This window comes from Temnothorax longispinosus, chromosome 7 (assembly GCF_030848805.1).
Source record: "Temnothorax longispinosus isolate EJ_2023e chromosome 7, Tlon_JGU_v1, whole genome shotgun sequence".
Lineage (NCBI taxonomy): Eukaryota > Metazoa > Arthropoda > Insecta > Hymenoptera > Formicidae > Temnothorax > Temnothorax longispinosus.
Genome location: NC_092364.1, coordinates 20,143,219 through 20,159,318, shown reverse-complemented (window position 1 = coordinate 20,159,318; position 16,100 = coordinate 20,143,219). Strand labels below are relative to the sequence as shown.

Here is a 16,100-nt window from a genome sequence, read left to right as displayed (position 1 = left end):
TAAACGGCGTGCGCCGCGCGGCCAATCGCGGCCCCGCGGGTAGTAGAGGGTGCTCCGATCGATGCGGCCGACGGCGGCCGCGAGCCGAGAGCGTGTTCGCGTCACCGCGACGTCGGTCGTCGGTGTCGGTTTGGTTTCGCGCGGCGCGGCTCGCACAGCGTCACGGCGTGATGAGACCCGCTCACGATTAGGCCGATCGGGGCCGACCCGGTGAAGGCAGGATTGCGTGCGTGCGTACGCGCGTACACGCGTGTTACCTGCCTACTCGCTCTCACCCGCCCGTCCCGCAGGTCCTGCTTCCTCTGGGATCCGTCGCACGGAGGCTTTCTTCCCTTCGGCTTCCGTCGCGCGTACGTATTAATACGTCCTCCGCGGCCGTCGGATGCGTCGCGACGGCGTGCCGCTCGCCGCACCTTTTTGTTTACCCGCCCGATGGTTGGCGACGCTCGAGATCGTCGTCGCGATATGAGCGCGAGGCGCACGGCCGCGGCCGGCGGTGGCAGCTGTCACAGGGATGTCGGAGTCGGGACACCGCGGACAGGCGACGGGACATCGCGCGGACGTCGTGCGCTAATCGTGAGTAAAAGAATCTCTTTTATTACGCACCGACGAAGGGCGGCCCGACGAAGGACGCCTCGGCGCGCTGCGCCGCGCAAGGGTTGCGCCGCTCGGCGCTCGCTGCACCGCGAGGTCGGTGTACCGCGCCGTGTGCACGCTCGATACTTAATTTTTTCCACCTATCCGCTTTTTCCGCCCGTCCTTCACGCGCGAGGCGAGATCGAGGGGAAGCTTTCGATCTGCCTCTGCGAGTCGCTTAAATCGCCGAAAGTACGACGTGGCCCCAGCTGGGCAGGAAGGGCTGGTGGAATTCGGGAGGTGAACGAGCTTAATTTTCGTGGAGCAGAAGGTAATTAAGCGACTCGAGAGACATTTGTGTCTTTATTTGTCTTCTGGTTCGAGAAGGTGAACATTTAAAGTTAAGTTAGAGATCAACTCCGTCGGCTGTAGTCATACTTGCTTCAATTTTTTTTTTTTTTTTTTTTTTTAATAATAAATGTACGCGAATTCAAAACGCGCCGTGTACACCGGATACGTTTCGACGTTTCTCTTCTCCACTTCAGTTTTTCTTAACGCCGATTATACGTTTGCAGAAAGATCTCTCATGAATTTCTAATTAAGGAGACTGTGGGAATGCTGGCTTATTCACAGCGCCATAATTATTTCCTTTCCGTATTCAGCGTTTTTAGGTTTATCCACGCTTTTTTGGATACGAATGTTTCTCTTAAATTCATCCCGTTTTCTTATTTAATTGTAAATTCAGCTTTTCTTATTTCTTATTGCTCCGCGTTGCGAGTATACAATTGGCTCTTCTGTTGGGTCTCTTCTACAAATCTAGATCGGTCTGTGTATATTTACTTCGCAGACCGAGTTCCTTTAAGTTTTCGATACGGTCGATTGAAAACGCCAATTAAGCTTTCATTCGCGTAATCGTCTGAAAGGATATCGACGAGATATTGACAAAACATTTATTTTTCTTTTTCATCTTAAAAACTCGTGAAACCTATAAGCGGTACTGCTAGCTCGAAATTATTAATAAAAAGTAAGTATATATAAGTAAGGTGTTCCACTTCCCGCACATTATTTTTTAACGACAAAGTCCTCGATAAGTCTGGAATCAATTTCTCTTTTAGAAATTATCGAGAGAGATCGTCTTTTACGAAAAACTCTTCAACTTTTCAGCGACACATTTTCCGATTAAGCTCCAAATTGAAATTTTATTAAAACGAACTATATTCAAGATTAACTGAATAATTCTAATTCATTTGAATCCTTAAGTTTTATTTTTTTTTCCCATTCGCTTATAATACGGAAACCGTGCTCCAACATTTTCTCTAAAAAAAAGTAATCTCTAGATGGATTAAAGAATTTGTCGTTAAAAAATAATCTGCGGAAAGTAGGGCACTCATTGTCAGTAATGTCCCTCTGCGCGCGCGTGTGTTTAATGCACGAAATATTTTTTTATATATTTGATATATGTGTATAAATGATATATAAATGATATATAAATTCCCACCCATCGCGCTTTTAACGTCAACGGAAAATATTGACTCGCGGTCTTCACTAATGCAGGAGGCAGGTTTATCTCAATCTTCATTATATGTAACCGGATATGTGATACAAGTTCAAACCACATGAAACGATAGCTTGTATAACAGGTGACGTTCACGTATTTAATACACACACGAAGAATTGCTGTCGAGCCGAATGTTGTCTTATCGCGACGTCAGTATTTTTTTTGCGTTATTTGTCGAATATTGTCTGAATTCTCATTCCCATATATTAGATTATGTCGATTAAGCCCGTAGATTATATTTGATTGTGTCACTGCGTTTTGGCTCCGATTTTCCTCGCTTATATATCACCGATTAAACGGTTTGCCGATAAATGCGAATAAATACCACGTGATATCGTAGCAATTATGGACAATATACTCGGCATTCCGGGGCCAACGTCAATTTCCGGGCCGCTTTATTGTTCGTTGACGTTACAAATTGTTTTCTTGCGCCTATTACACGTATTTGATTTGCGTACTACAAAGTAGAAATACAAATTCAATCGATATAGGTACGTGTATGGAACAAGAAGTCGTGCATCATTAAACGCGCATGTGATTACCTACATGTGATTACGTGGACATAAACGGTTATAGACAAATCATTTCTAGAAATTTTTTTCTTTCCGGTGAAAATCTCTCTTACCATTAGTCGTACTCGTGATGTTTATCCAGTTATTGAGCCGAAGGCTGAGATTGTTAAGTTTAATTCGACTAATTTATTATTCAACTAACGCAATTATATGATATTGTATAAGAACCTTTTATTTCTCATTTATTATTTTTAGTTATTACAATTATGTTCGAAAATAGACTAATTATTGCAATGATTGACGGGACTGTGTAATTTTTAATTACACTGTAATCTATATATATACATTTATGCACTGTTAAAGTAGTGTTAAATTATACTCAATTTGAGTCCTTTCTAACCATTCCTAAAAGTTTCCACTGCTCCTGCTCAATATGTCATTAATTTAACTAAAGCAATGTTAATTTAATTAAACTAATAGAGTTAAAATAATATTGCTTTGTGTTGAAATAATAAATTTCGACACACATGATAGTTAAACATAACCCAATGCGTTATTTAGCTCAAGATATTGGTTTAAAATTAATCCTTTAATATTTAACGTATTACATCGCGTGTAAAAGTTTCGTTAACGTCTTTATAGTTAACGATTTCTCTTCACTTTTCCTTTGATAACTCGAAAACGAAGGATATAGAGGATATAGCGGAAGATAAATTATTTTCACCATTTTCGATACCCACCGGAACGGTTAGTGACCGATTTTTCCCGCTTTATGTAATCCCGACGGGCGAGCACACGCTCGCGAACGCCTAGATAAAACGGCCTCGAGATAAGAGGATTAAGTGTCGCCTGCTCGCGCGCGCGCGCGCGCGCGACGCACGACACATCCGCGCGCCGGAAGCGAGGGAAGCGCGCGCGTGTCACTTATGAAAAATCGCGTCTTTTTGTCTTTTTTTTTTTTTCAACGCGGATAATATCCACTTTGCGCCGCGTAGGTGGAGATCGAGATCGCGATAGACTATAGAGCATCACGGGGGAATATCGTATGGAAGCGTTTAAATGAGCTCGTTCGCAGTTTGTTTCGCGATTCGCGTGGATGATAACGGATCGCTTATCTTTATATATTCCCGCGCGATACTCGCGTTTTACTAGCTGAGATTGTAGACTCGGCTCACGTCGATCGATATCACAGATTTCACGGCGATCGTTACATGGCAGAAACGAGATTGAGTATGTAAAGTTCGTTCATACATAGGACTTAATTTTCCCCGAGTGGATCCCCGCGCGCGCGCGCGAAAGCGGGCCTTATTCCACCGTTTTCCGAGTGTGGAGAATCCCACACCGTTATATATTCTCTTTTCGGTTATGTAATCAATAACGGACCATCCTTGTGTACAGACCGGGGCGCTGAGTAATCACCTGCAATTTTAAGCGAGCGCTATTGAAGGTTATTGATTCTTTTAATAATACGAACACGTGCGCACACGAGAGTGGCATAATAGGCTTTTTCCAGACGATCGATGCACAATCAAAAGGGCTCCGAGGACACTCGGCGTATTGAATATGCGAAGGTAGAAATAAATTAATAGAAATTCGCACAACGCACACACAAAACGTAACTCCGCGGAAGCGGACAAATTGTAGGAAAAAAATTAACACCGCGCGAGCGAGAATTTATGACGTTCATTTTTTTTACGTAGATTTGTCGACATTTTTAAAGAATTAAAGACGGTAATTCGCGCAAAATTTAGATTTCGATTTATATACGATAAATCGCGGAATAATTATAAAATATATTAAACAACTATTTGTATTGTTTATTTTCATACACAGATTATATGAAAATCTGAAATGTGATTTGTAACATAAAATACCTTGAAAGTTTCTTACTCTTTATTTATCCTCCTTAGATTTGCAAAGTTCGAGATTAATTAACGGTGTTACATTGTTCATTTGCTTACAGTTTCTCATCGGAAATCAATTCTTTTGATTCCTCATACTGGCGGTTTTTCTTCCTTTTTTTCTCTGCCTTTCTGCATAATTCTTTAATTATAACCTGGATTATCATAGTTCGTTTCTGGCGGATACTTCGTAAGTTAAATCTGCAATTAAACTGTCAATGACTGCACCGTTGAAAGAACTACTGTCGTGCAATTAGCGATGACGACGATTTCAGCGTCGGTGCTGCGCGTATAGGGACGCTTTATTGTTCCCGCACCGCGAAATAAATCATTTTCACTTCTGTGCCTGCCCTAATGAATCGTCCATTTTCAGCGTCGCTAAATATCGATTTGCGTAATAAAAAATTGTCGACAACTCGTTCTGAATTGAGATTGCTAAATGTAGAAGCAATCATCTACGCGAGCGATTTATTTTCTACGGCTAATGATTGAGCATGTGTGCTTTGCATATTTGTCACTTCAGTTGATTAAAAATTTATTTATTTTAAAATGTTTTTATTTTTTAGGTGATTTTATATTTAATCTTGTTTTATATTTTGTAATACCGTTGCTTCAATTATGAGAAAGAGACTATTTTTATATAAAACTAAAATAATATTGGGGAAAGTAATAATATAACGAATTTCGTATACGTGTAGTAAAGGTTCTCGAAGCTTTTTTCGTTCTCTGCAGTCTTTTATTTTTAAATTATTCAAGCGTGTTTATCTCTGCGGTTTCGTATCTCATTACAAATCCGTGTGCACTCAGAACAGTTTAAAAATACTTGACGTCCTTTCGAAACATTGATTGTTTTCGTTTGAATATATTAATATTATATTACCGAAATCGTATTTTACTAAAGTTAATAAACATATATATTACCGAAATCGTATTTTTATCACACTGTTCTTAAAACAGAAACTATGAATATGAACGCAAAATCTCTAGAAGCAAAATATATCAAAGAATGTCACATGATATAATTCCATTCCGGCAGTAAAAGAACAGTGTATGAATTTTCCTACGTTTTTAACATTACCTCCTGAGATTTCTTTCAAGATAATCGCTTCCGATAGATCCTTTTGAGACGGCGGGATGAAAAGACCGCTAGTTTGCAATCTTGGACGGTGTCTTGTATTACCTACAGGTCACGACGTCAGAAAGCGGAGGAAATTTTCCGACGTTGGAATACATTATGGCCTAGTAAAGGAATCGATCGACGCAACAGGCGGAAGGAAATAATATCCGTTGCGGTCAAACTGACCGGATTGGCCTTAGGGCCTCCCATGCTAATTTCCGTCCGATATAAATGCCGATAAATATGTGTTAAAAGAGAGAGAAAGAGAGAGATATGGGGGCAAAAATAGAAAAATGACTGTTGATTACCATATCGTAATTTCAGAACACATTCGCGCGTCCACACTTCATTCATTCATATAGTTATTTTACTTTGGCCACGCATAATTAAATTCGAATAAGAAGGAATCTCTGAAAAGCTCAATGATTTGTCTTCTTAACAAATTCTTTTATAAATATGAAACAGTCGCTATAATCTTAACAAATTTTTTACCTTGATTGGATATAAAGAATTTAAATTCCTATAAAATGTACTATTACTAAAAAAAAAAAAAACTAATCAAATATCTCAAATTAGATTAACTCTTTTCAATTCTGATTTTTTCTTTATAAACAATATATTACATGTACAAAAGCGAGAAAATAAAGCATTTTTAATGAAAAGCGTTAGAAACTTAACTGCGAAAAATGCATTCCACACTTTCGATGCGACGGTCTTCTCGCGAGCTTAACATCTTCCAGATCGTAATTTCGTTCTTTGACGTTGCGCGTGATTAAATACGTCCGGGAAGGTCCGTTGTTCATTTGCGCGCCCTGGCGTAATATTATCTGTCGGCAGCAGCGTTAAACGACGTCGCTAATTTATTGCGATACTCCTCCGCTCGGAGTCTCGGTTTTAGGTCGCCTTCTTCATTTATGCAAAACCAGTGTAGCAGCGTGGTCTCGAAGCGAGAGCCCCCGGAGCTACTTGTTCCTTTGGCGCTTATATAAAAAGAGAGTGCAGATGAAGTAGTGAAAAGCGAGTCAGTTGTGAGTTGAAGCACTTACAGAAGCAGTCAAAAGTTAGTACCGGTATCCGCTCGTTACGGCTGACTGTACGAGGATTTATCCACTGCGGCTTTACTGCTGACGAGTTATGCCGTCGTAATATCATGCACCTAACTGTCGTAACTGATGCCTCTCATACATCATTTTGCACGCTCTGTCGAGATATGTATATACCATTATTGTTATTAAAAAAGAAAATATGCGTGCATAAATATATAATATACATTAAATATTAAAAATATTTATTAAAACTAATCCATATTAAAGATGTAATATTATATTATAAGTCCGAATATATAATATGTATCATATATTATAAAAATATACTTTTTTCTAAATAATAGTTTTGTAATGTCGTTCATCAAAATAGGATTTTTCTGAAAAATTCGGTTTTGCATTATTATTTTCAGCTAGAATAAATAATGTAGAGAACAAATATATCGAAGAGTTTATTAATATTTATTACTAATATACATAATTATATTCAAAATCGGATCTCGGCGAGAATAACAAGATATTTTTATTCGTCACAACTTTTTTTTTATTTTTAACGCCACGCTTGATAAGCGAACTTCAAATGAAAAGTCTGTTGGAGACTTGAAGTAAAAACAGCTGGGGGGATGATAATAGTATAGAGCAAAGTTTCATTCGTTCGCAGCTTTCCAAGTCACGACTGTGGTTTCTATTTTTCGTATAAACTGTCAAGATTTTAAAATATGTTTTGCTAGATCCGAGACATCTTGCGTACATAGTACCGGATTTGACTGCATTGCTCTTTTATAAAGTGCCCCGTGTATAAACGGCGAAACCTGTCCCCGGGAGATAAATTGCAACGTAAATCTTCCGTGGCACGACTTATTCGCGCCAAAGTGTGTATTTCTTTCTATAAAACGCTCTCCGGGAAACAAAATAGTCCAGAAATGATAACGATCTAATTATGACGGAAATTAATGTAGAATCAGATTATTAATGCTCAGCCAGATCTACAATCATGATTTTTGTGGAGAATGTTCCGATATTTCGACGACGACAATAAAAGTATTTGCTGGTATAAATATTAAAGGAGACATTAATGTTTCAGCAATATATTAATGTCTCCTTATCTTCTTATGAATTTTAGTTATATCGTATAGTCGTAAAACAAATAATATATTTTATAGTCGATATGCGGCGATGTATACATAATAAATATGCATAATAATTAAATTTGTAAAAAAATAGTTTTATACAACTAACAGTTTTACTATGCATAATTAATTTTTGGTGTATGCGTGTTTTGAAGAAATACCGACACGGTGGTTTTTTTTTTTTTGTATCATTAAAAGCGTTCTTTCGCACGCGATCCAGTCATTAGGATTGTCGATTGTCGTAAGATAATCGTATAATTCATGCTACGGTGTCTTTTCAGACGCGGAATTGTGTTAGCGTCATGATTTTTAGCGTCTAGTCAGATATACGCCGTTAAAATATTTTCAACTTGACCATTACCGCGTTTCCACGTTAGTGCATATGAAATAAACGTACCTATGTTGCGTAAAAATAGTCTCGTTCTCGTTATCAAACGCATAACATTAGCGTTATCGATGCATTATTCTGTAATGTTTTTCGATTTGTTACAATACTTTAAACAAACTATTGCATTAGAATTTTACTCTAACTAGTTTTACTCTAATATGCCGCAAGGATTTAATTGGCTCGATACACATAATTGCGAGATCGCAAATGAATGCGATATCATATTGATCATAAATTATTAGCCATCATTTTTCAGTAATTTATGAAATGAATGACTAAATAATATATTACTTTATGGCTGTATTGATTTTATCATTAATATAAATAATTTTATCGGATTTAGTTTTAATTATTATTAATAACAATTCGTTTCGTTTCCATGTGAGTAATGCACATTTGCGGATAATAAAATGATAAATTATTTATGTAGCGAGATAATATTCAAGTAGCGACGAACACATAAAACGTGAAACATTTTATTCGGAATAGAAATAAATTAATAATTTCCATATAATTATTTCCAGGAGCTACTATCTCCATGCTTGGCAGCGATTTTCTTGGAACCACTTTAAGTAAGTAGCCGACAATATAAATTTAAATATGTAATCAAAATTTTCTCAATTAAGTTCTCTGCTCAAACTTTCGTTATCCTTTTTTTTTCTCCTCTGTCTGTTTTATATTAAGGGGCCTATTCTGTAAACGCTAATGACATCATTACGTGCTTTGCGCCGATATAATATATCATAGAAAAGCTGCGCAAAGCATATAACGATATCGTTAATGTTTACAGAATAGGCCTCTAAGATTACAAAGGATTTAACGTCAATGCATCGATACGGAAGGTTGCAGAAGATTATTTCGGAAAATAAAATAGATCCAAAGTATTTTGCTCGTGTTTCATTGTGTTTTGTATGTTACTCGTGCCAAGTTGGTTTTTTTTGACATTTAACAGGGACTTTTTTTATCGCTTTTATTCACATTTTATCATTTTTATTAATGTTTTATAGTTATAGTGTCTAGTTTTGTTTATATTTACAGAAGCTGCGCTTTGATTTTTTAGTACAAGCAAACTTTGACATTAGCTTCCGTGTCGTTAAATGTTATTGAAATCTCTCGTGTTTTGATTCGGATGAGAACGCGCGCGAGTGCATGACTATCACAAAGTGTCGCTTATAGAATCACCCCTCCGGCATGGGCTCGGGCAGAAGATCCGGCTCCGGGGGGAGCCGAGCGAACGCTGGCGTACTCAAGGAGCGCGCAAACATGTCGTTCATGCTGGTCGTCATGTTTTTCGCCGTGTTCGGCCTGATCGTCCTCACGGAGATATTCCTGATCGACGAGAGGCGCGGCGTGAGCATCGGCGGCACCGGGGTACTCGGGGGTCACAGGAGCGGTCATCGATTGCCAGCTGCGCCCGATCGTCCGGATTACGGAGAAATTGGAGTAAGTATCCAGAGATAGAGATAGAGAGAGAGAGAGAGAGAGGAGAGCTATTCCTCGCTATCTCGACGATTTACGTAATTTACGTAACTTCGTACATACTGGCTGATTCTGCTACGGCACGCGACTTCAATTGCTTTTCTCGGTAAATTCTCATCTTCGTGTGTATATCATTCCCTGATAACTTTCCTTATTACTTGCAGACACACATGTAAACGTTTTAAATTATTCGATAGACTGAAAAATTGTATTCTTCTTTTTTATTAATAATTCAATATTGTATTTAAAGTAACACGAGTATGATAAAAAATATTATTCTACAATATAATATTAGAATAGGTAGCTGTTGTGTCATTCGTATTTATTTTTCATATCTCTTTCTTTAAATATTACGATTGCATTATTTATTTTAATTTTATAGTACTTTTTCTAGGTGGATTAAAGAGTTATTTTTAGAATTATAATTTTACAAAATATATATATATATATATATATAGTTTTTTATAAAATTTATGTAAATTATAAAATATATATAGTATTTATATAGATATTGTATTTTTAATCTCTTTATCTTTATATTATCTCTTAATCTTTTTAATTTATTTGTCGCTCTTATTGTTAGTAATTCTCTCGAAACTTTTTTTATTATAAGTTAGAGGCTACAGGTTCTAGAGTGGAGGGATGGAGAGTCGTTGACTTTATATATTTCTCTTTCTTCACGAGAGAACACGAACAAAACAAACACACACGAGGCAATGGTAGTAAAGCGAGAAAAAACTCGGGTGAGAAGGCCGAAAAACTTTAGTTACCACGTGCAACATCGATTTCTCGAGCGTACGCCTCGTTCTTTTCCCCTCCCCTCTCTTCCTTCGTCGATATCTGTACCTACTGTATATAGTTTATGCACCCTTTGCGTCTAGTACCGGACAATGATTCACGCGAACCTCCAAGAACTTTGAGGGGAAAAATAGCTCTGCACAGCAGCTTGCTTCAACGACGCCCCAACGTGGTTCGGGAAAAGACATACGACCGCAGTGGAAAAGTTTAACCGGATACGAGCGAGCGACCACCTGACAAATTAGTTTGCTCGATCCCGCGGAACTTTCTTCATCCGTTTACATTTCCCGTCGAGATACTGCGAGGAAAGCCCGAGTATTTTTAAAACTCGTCTCGCGACTTGACCGTTCTAACAATCTTTGAGTTTGAGACCCAATTTGATTTGACTTCGAAGAGACACAAACTGATTTTGTAGATCTTGTTCTATTAACCGTGTCTATTAATTGGCTTTCGAAAGAAAATTTGTCATTTAAAGTAATGAAAATAGCTACTTGACATTTCAGCGATTAAAATGTAGAACTTTTTCGGGAGGGCTGAAACTAATTTTTTTTTTTTTTTAATTTCTGGATGGGCAGGTAATTTTACAGAGACAGATTTTGCACTATCGTTTCTCAAATGCGGATATATCGCCAATGTATTAATTATCAATCGATATTAACACGTAAGTAATCTTGATGTCTTCAGGCCGAAGATTACGCCGGTTTGAAGGGTAGCTTTGACGAGCATGTCGGATTACTGGTTCGCGGGGAAGACGGGGGTCAGAAGACGGTAATACACCCGGATCCGCGTGGCTTACCGAGTTTACCACCTAGCTTGGAGGCTCGTTTACCGCAGTTGGATCAGAACCTAAAGGTCACGCATGCCGAATGGTTGCCAGTCACTAACACAAGGTTCGTTCGATTATATTTGATAATCACGTAACTAAGTTGAGCTTGTACTTTTCCTTATTTTTCGAGTTTCAGCTTCTCAAAATTGCATATTAACCGTGCAATAAATAAATTTTGTTTCTACAGCTTCATTATTAATTCTATTGCTTCTTGAGGACTCGAAATAGTCCTTTACACTTTACATCAAATAGCTCAAAAAGTCCGATACATAAAACGTGAAGCATTAATAAAATTTACAATAAAGTAATTGTCTATACATTTTGTAATGAGAGATGTGTGTTTGGTCTAGGTTCAAATTTTTCGTTTATTCGGCATATTTCGACAACAGAGTTAGCGGCGCGGGTACGCCGGCTGGCGGCAAAAGTCAGGGTGTGGTACGTGTGATTAGCGCTACTAAAACCAGAGGACCGGAGCGCGTCTGGTGTAGGCTCTGGTACCGACAGCAAAACGGTGCAAACGTCACTGCCTCGGTAACAGTAGCTGCCAAAGTTAAGGTATGCTCCTTCCAGAGAAACAATATTGTTTCAAGATCTAACTATTCCAAAGAAACATTATTTCAGTTACCTTGGTATATCAGTTGCTTATTGAAGATCTGGCTTATTGTACTCCATACAGAAATTTTTAAATAAAGCAAAAGAAATGAGACACAACATAGGAATAAAGTGTTTTTGAGAAAAATGTATATCTCTGTATATAAATTGGAAGGTAGAAATAATAATTTTTGTTATATTATAAACAAGAAATTGTTTTCAAAACGTTCAAGAAACTTTTAGAAACTCTCTAACACATTCGAGACTGCCGAAATATGTTCAAGACTTTCAAAAATCTTGTTTTTAATTAATATAAATGATACGCGAAGTCTTCGTAGTATATTCGAAATAATTCAATGTTTCTTGAACGCCCATCGTTACCTTCAGGTAATCCGGGAGAATTGGAATCTCAAGTACAGTGCCTGCTTCGTGATATGTCCGTTACCTAAAGAATCTCCGACGACGGATAAGGTGCCGGAGGCAGTCAGCGTCGTGGCGAGACTGCGAGCTGTCCCGACGAACCGTATCCTCGTACAGAATCGTTTCGAGAGCAGGATGAACGACAAGGAGGCTTTGGCTGTCTGCGTCAAACCTTTGCATTATTATTACAACAGGGTATGTTGTTTAACCGTTATATAAACGGCGTTAAATAACGGATGACCCGTAATGTAGACATGACTACATTTACCGACCTGTGTGTCAAGCCCCTATTTGCTCACATTTATCGCTTCTGTGTTTTGTTCCTATTTCGTTCCCTTTCACTAAAATCCAAATTTATTATTTACATCCATTTGTTATTATTTTTGCCTTTATACGTTATACGTTATTTTTCCAATCTAACGGGATAAAAGTATTCTACTTGGTACAAAATATTTAACATTTTTCTTTTATTTCGTTATCATTTATGTTAAATAGGCTAATATAGATTTAAATAAATTTTAGGAGAATTTATATATATCTGAGTATAAAAATAAAAAAAAAACAGAAGTTCTCTCTTTTCTACAGTACCTATCAGAAAAACATGCAATTTTATATATGCATAAAAGGAAATGTATGTATATAAATTGGAGGAAAGTTTGAATAGTTATTTCAATGTGTATTCTGTATTCATACAAATTTTTGCAACTTACACATTTAATTCTTTGACATTTTCCATCATATGTATACATTACGTGGGGGTAAACGTAATAAAATGATCGCACGTGTATGATTCGAGTATAGTGATAACTACATATTCAAATCCAATTTCTGTCGCGTAATATTTTTGCTATTATCGTACCAGTATAAATAATAATTTAAATATTTCTCTCTGTTGTACTTTTGGTAATCTAGCGATATAATTGTGTATTTATGAGCACAAAGTGCATCCGGGTAAAAACAGGTCCATCAATGAATTTTATTTTATATTTGAATTTTATTTTATTTTAACCTGTGAAAACTTTTTTTTAACGGATACTTCCGTGGAGAAATGAACGCATTACGAGAGTGTATCTCATATTTTCACGTATAAACCTGTTTGATATTTATAGGTTTTGCAGTTGGTGGAATTTATCGAGTTGCACAGACTCCTGGGCGCTACTCATGTCACTTTGTATAATGATACTGTAGGCGCGGCGGCTGGCTGTGCGCTAAAATACTACGAAAACAAGGATCTGGTTACGGTGTTACCGTGGCATCATCTCGACATGATTTCCCAGCGGGAAATTCGCACGGAGGGTCTCTTCGCGGCGCTTAACGATTGCCTCTACCGATCTATGTACAAGTACGAGTACGTGGCGCTCGTAGATCTGGACGAGTATATTATACCGAGGCATAACGACACCATAATCGATCTGCTACGGTACGATACGTCTTCGTCATCTTAATACAGACCATACATAATACAATTAATATAGCATATCTGGAAGCAAGAGTGAGAAGTTATGCATTAGAATTGTCAAATTTGTCAAATCAAATTCATTATTTTCAAATTGATAAATATGAAATAATGTAAATTAACAATACGTAAAACTATAAATAATTATTTACTTCAAACTTTTGCTTGCTCTTATTATGAAGATCAAGTACTGGTTTCTATACTTACAATAATCTTAGCAAGTAATTTGGTTTTATGGATTTGTATCTGTTACGATTAAGCAGTGATTTTGAAACGGTTTCTATATAGATGGATGGGAAATCGAATTAACATCAAGTCCACGGGCGCGTTTTCCTTTCAAAACGCCTTTTTCTACCTACAATGGGCCGACGATCCATTCGTGGTGACTAGCCGTACTCCCACTGAGGCTGGTTTGATCACCCTGAAGAAAACACGGCGCAGGACCAAATTGCATCCGCACAAGCAACGCTCCAAGTACATCTGTAAACCACAGGACGTGGTGGAGGCGGGCAATCATTTCGTCTGGGAATTTATTCCGGGCCATGGAACCCTGAACGTACCCTCCGATGCCGCTATTTTGCATCATTATCGCGTCTGCGAGTTCGGCGGCGACGACTGCATCAAGACACAGTCAACGGTCGATAGAACGGCCTACAAATACAGAGACCGACTCGCCACAAATGTCGACAAGACGTGGATGGAATTGCGCGCCGAGTGCTCACTTCCGGAGCTCGATCCGGTCCCGGCGTTGACACCGCGAATCAAAGCCAGCCCAGTTGGCAAATCGGTCAGGTAGCGAAAAACCATCGTCGAGATCCTATGGGACATTGGCAATTTTACCGGTACGCCGAAAGTCGCGAGGACCTATTTCTACAACTACGGTGGTCCTTAGTTTTCTCAAATTGAGCTAAGCGAACTCCCAATCTTTTTTCATGAAACTCTCATCGGATCGTGTTTTTAAATTTGCGAGACAGGAGAATACGCTTACCAACGAGATAATAGAGATTGTCGCGAACAAAAAAAAAAGAAAAAAAACGAGATGCGAATTAATCATATTTTTCTACGTGACGGATCCTTGAACGGTTAAAGAAATCTGGAGACAGCCTGCCAAGTCTATCGAGTTTGACGCTACATGTGGTGGTGCTTCTCTCTTACGGTTTTATACGGACTCTTCTATCTGTATCTTACAATTCTTTCGTTTGTGCAGCAAACGTGATCGTCTGCGAAACAAATTGTATTATCGTTAAGGAGGATTGTTACGGAAGGCCTAAATCGCGGGCTAAAAGAAAGCAGTTGGTGATAAACGAGCAACATTAGATATTATTCCTATTGTACCGTTATTTCGAGGGTAAACCTTTTTTTTAGATACTTGTAAATCCACACAATGTATCTTATGCATATCCATAGGATCAATAATTAGCATAGTGATATATGTATAATATGTATTTAGGACTGATAGAAATTAAATCTGCAGAGACAGCCTAGAATACAGTATGCTCCCAAGAAAACATTACTTCAGATGCAGTTCGTTGAAAATTCTAAGATCTAACATTGAAAAAACACATATTTATTTAAACAAAAAGATCAGTCAGTATATTTTTCTTAAAATCCTCTCCAAGATTTTATAAATTTGATTTGAAGTTTAAATGCATTCGTTTACTTTTTTTCTCATGTATCTTTTTATGCATCCGTATGTAAAAGTATATTTAAAAAATGGCTTTGTGATACAATAAATTGTTGTGCAATTCGTCCGCGTTTGAGGATGAAGAGATATGAAAAGAAGTTGATTTTGCCGCACAAAATTCTATGATTATTTTCTAATCTGTCATTTTGCTAATAATTATTTAAATAATAAATAAACATCGAAAATTCCGTTCGGATCGATGATGAGAGTGACAGAAACTGTACAAGGGAATTTGATAGAAAGATAAAACGGAATTGTATCAAATGGATACAATTTACGAGATGACGAAAGGAGAATTTCTGGAAACTGAATCGGTACTTCGTAATGTACCGAATGCTGTTACGGCAGATGAATATAGCAAAGTCTTTCTATTTATTTAATACAAAGAAATCATGTTTCTTACGCGCACACACAAGTTTATGTATATATGTGTATACACGCATATGTACGTACATGACACGTACATGACATGTAAAATAGACTTAAGGTACATACATGTGATCGGTGCTGAGCTACAGTCGACGATGTGTCGACATTGATTATGTTGACGAAATTAATAAATATGATACTAGGACAATATGTACCTTAATTTTCTTATATTTCTTACATATCATTTAAAAA

The 16,100-nt window shown here is 37.7% G+C and overlaps 1 protein-coding gene across 1 annotated transcript; it reads left to right on the top strand.

The window, feature by feature from the left end:
- Positions 1 to 119: 119 nt before the first annotated feature.
- On the top strand, positions 120 to 16,058 carry LOC139815588 (uncharacterized). Its single transcript, XM_071782605.1, has 8 exons — positions 120 to 576; positions 8,750 to 8,797; positions 9,402 to 9,668; positions 11,187 to 11,392; positions 11,679 to 11,883; positions 12,307 to 12,534; positions 13,449 to 13,759; positions 14,084 to 16,058. The coding sequence occupies exons 3-8, from the start codon at positions 9,417 to 9,419 to the stop codon at positions 14,589 to 14,591; spliced, it is 1,710 nt and encodes a 569-aa protein (XP_071638706.1). The 5' UTR covers positions 120 to 576; positions 8,750 to 8,797; positions 9,402 to 9,416; the 3' UTR covers positions 14,592 to 16,058.
- Positions 16,059 to 16,100: the final 42 nt, after the last annotated feature.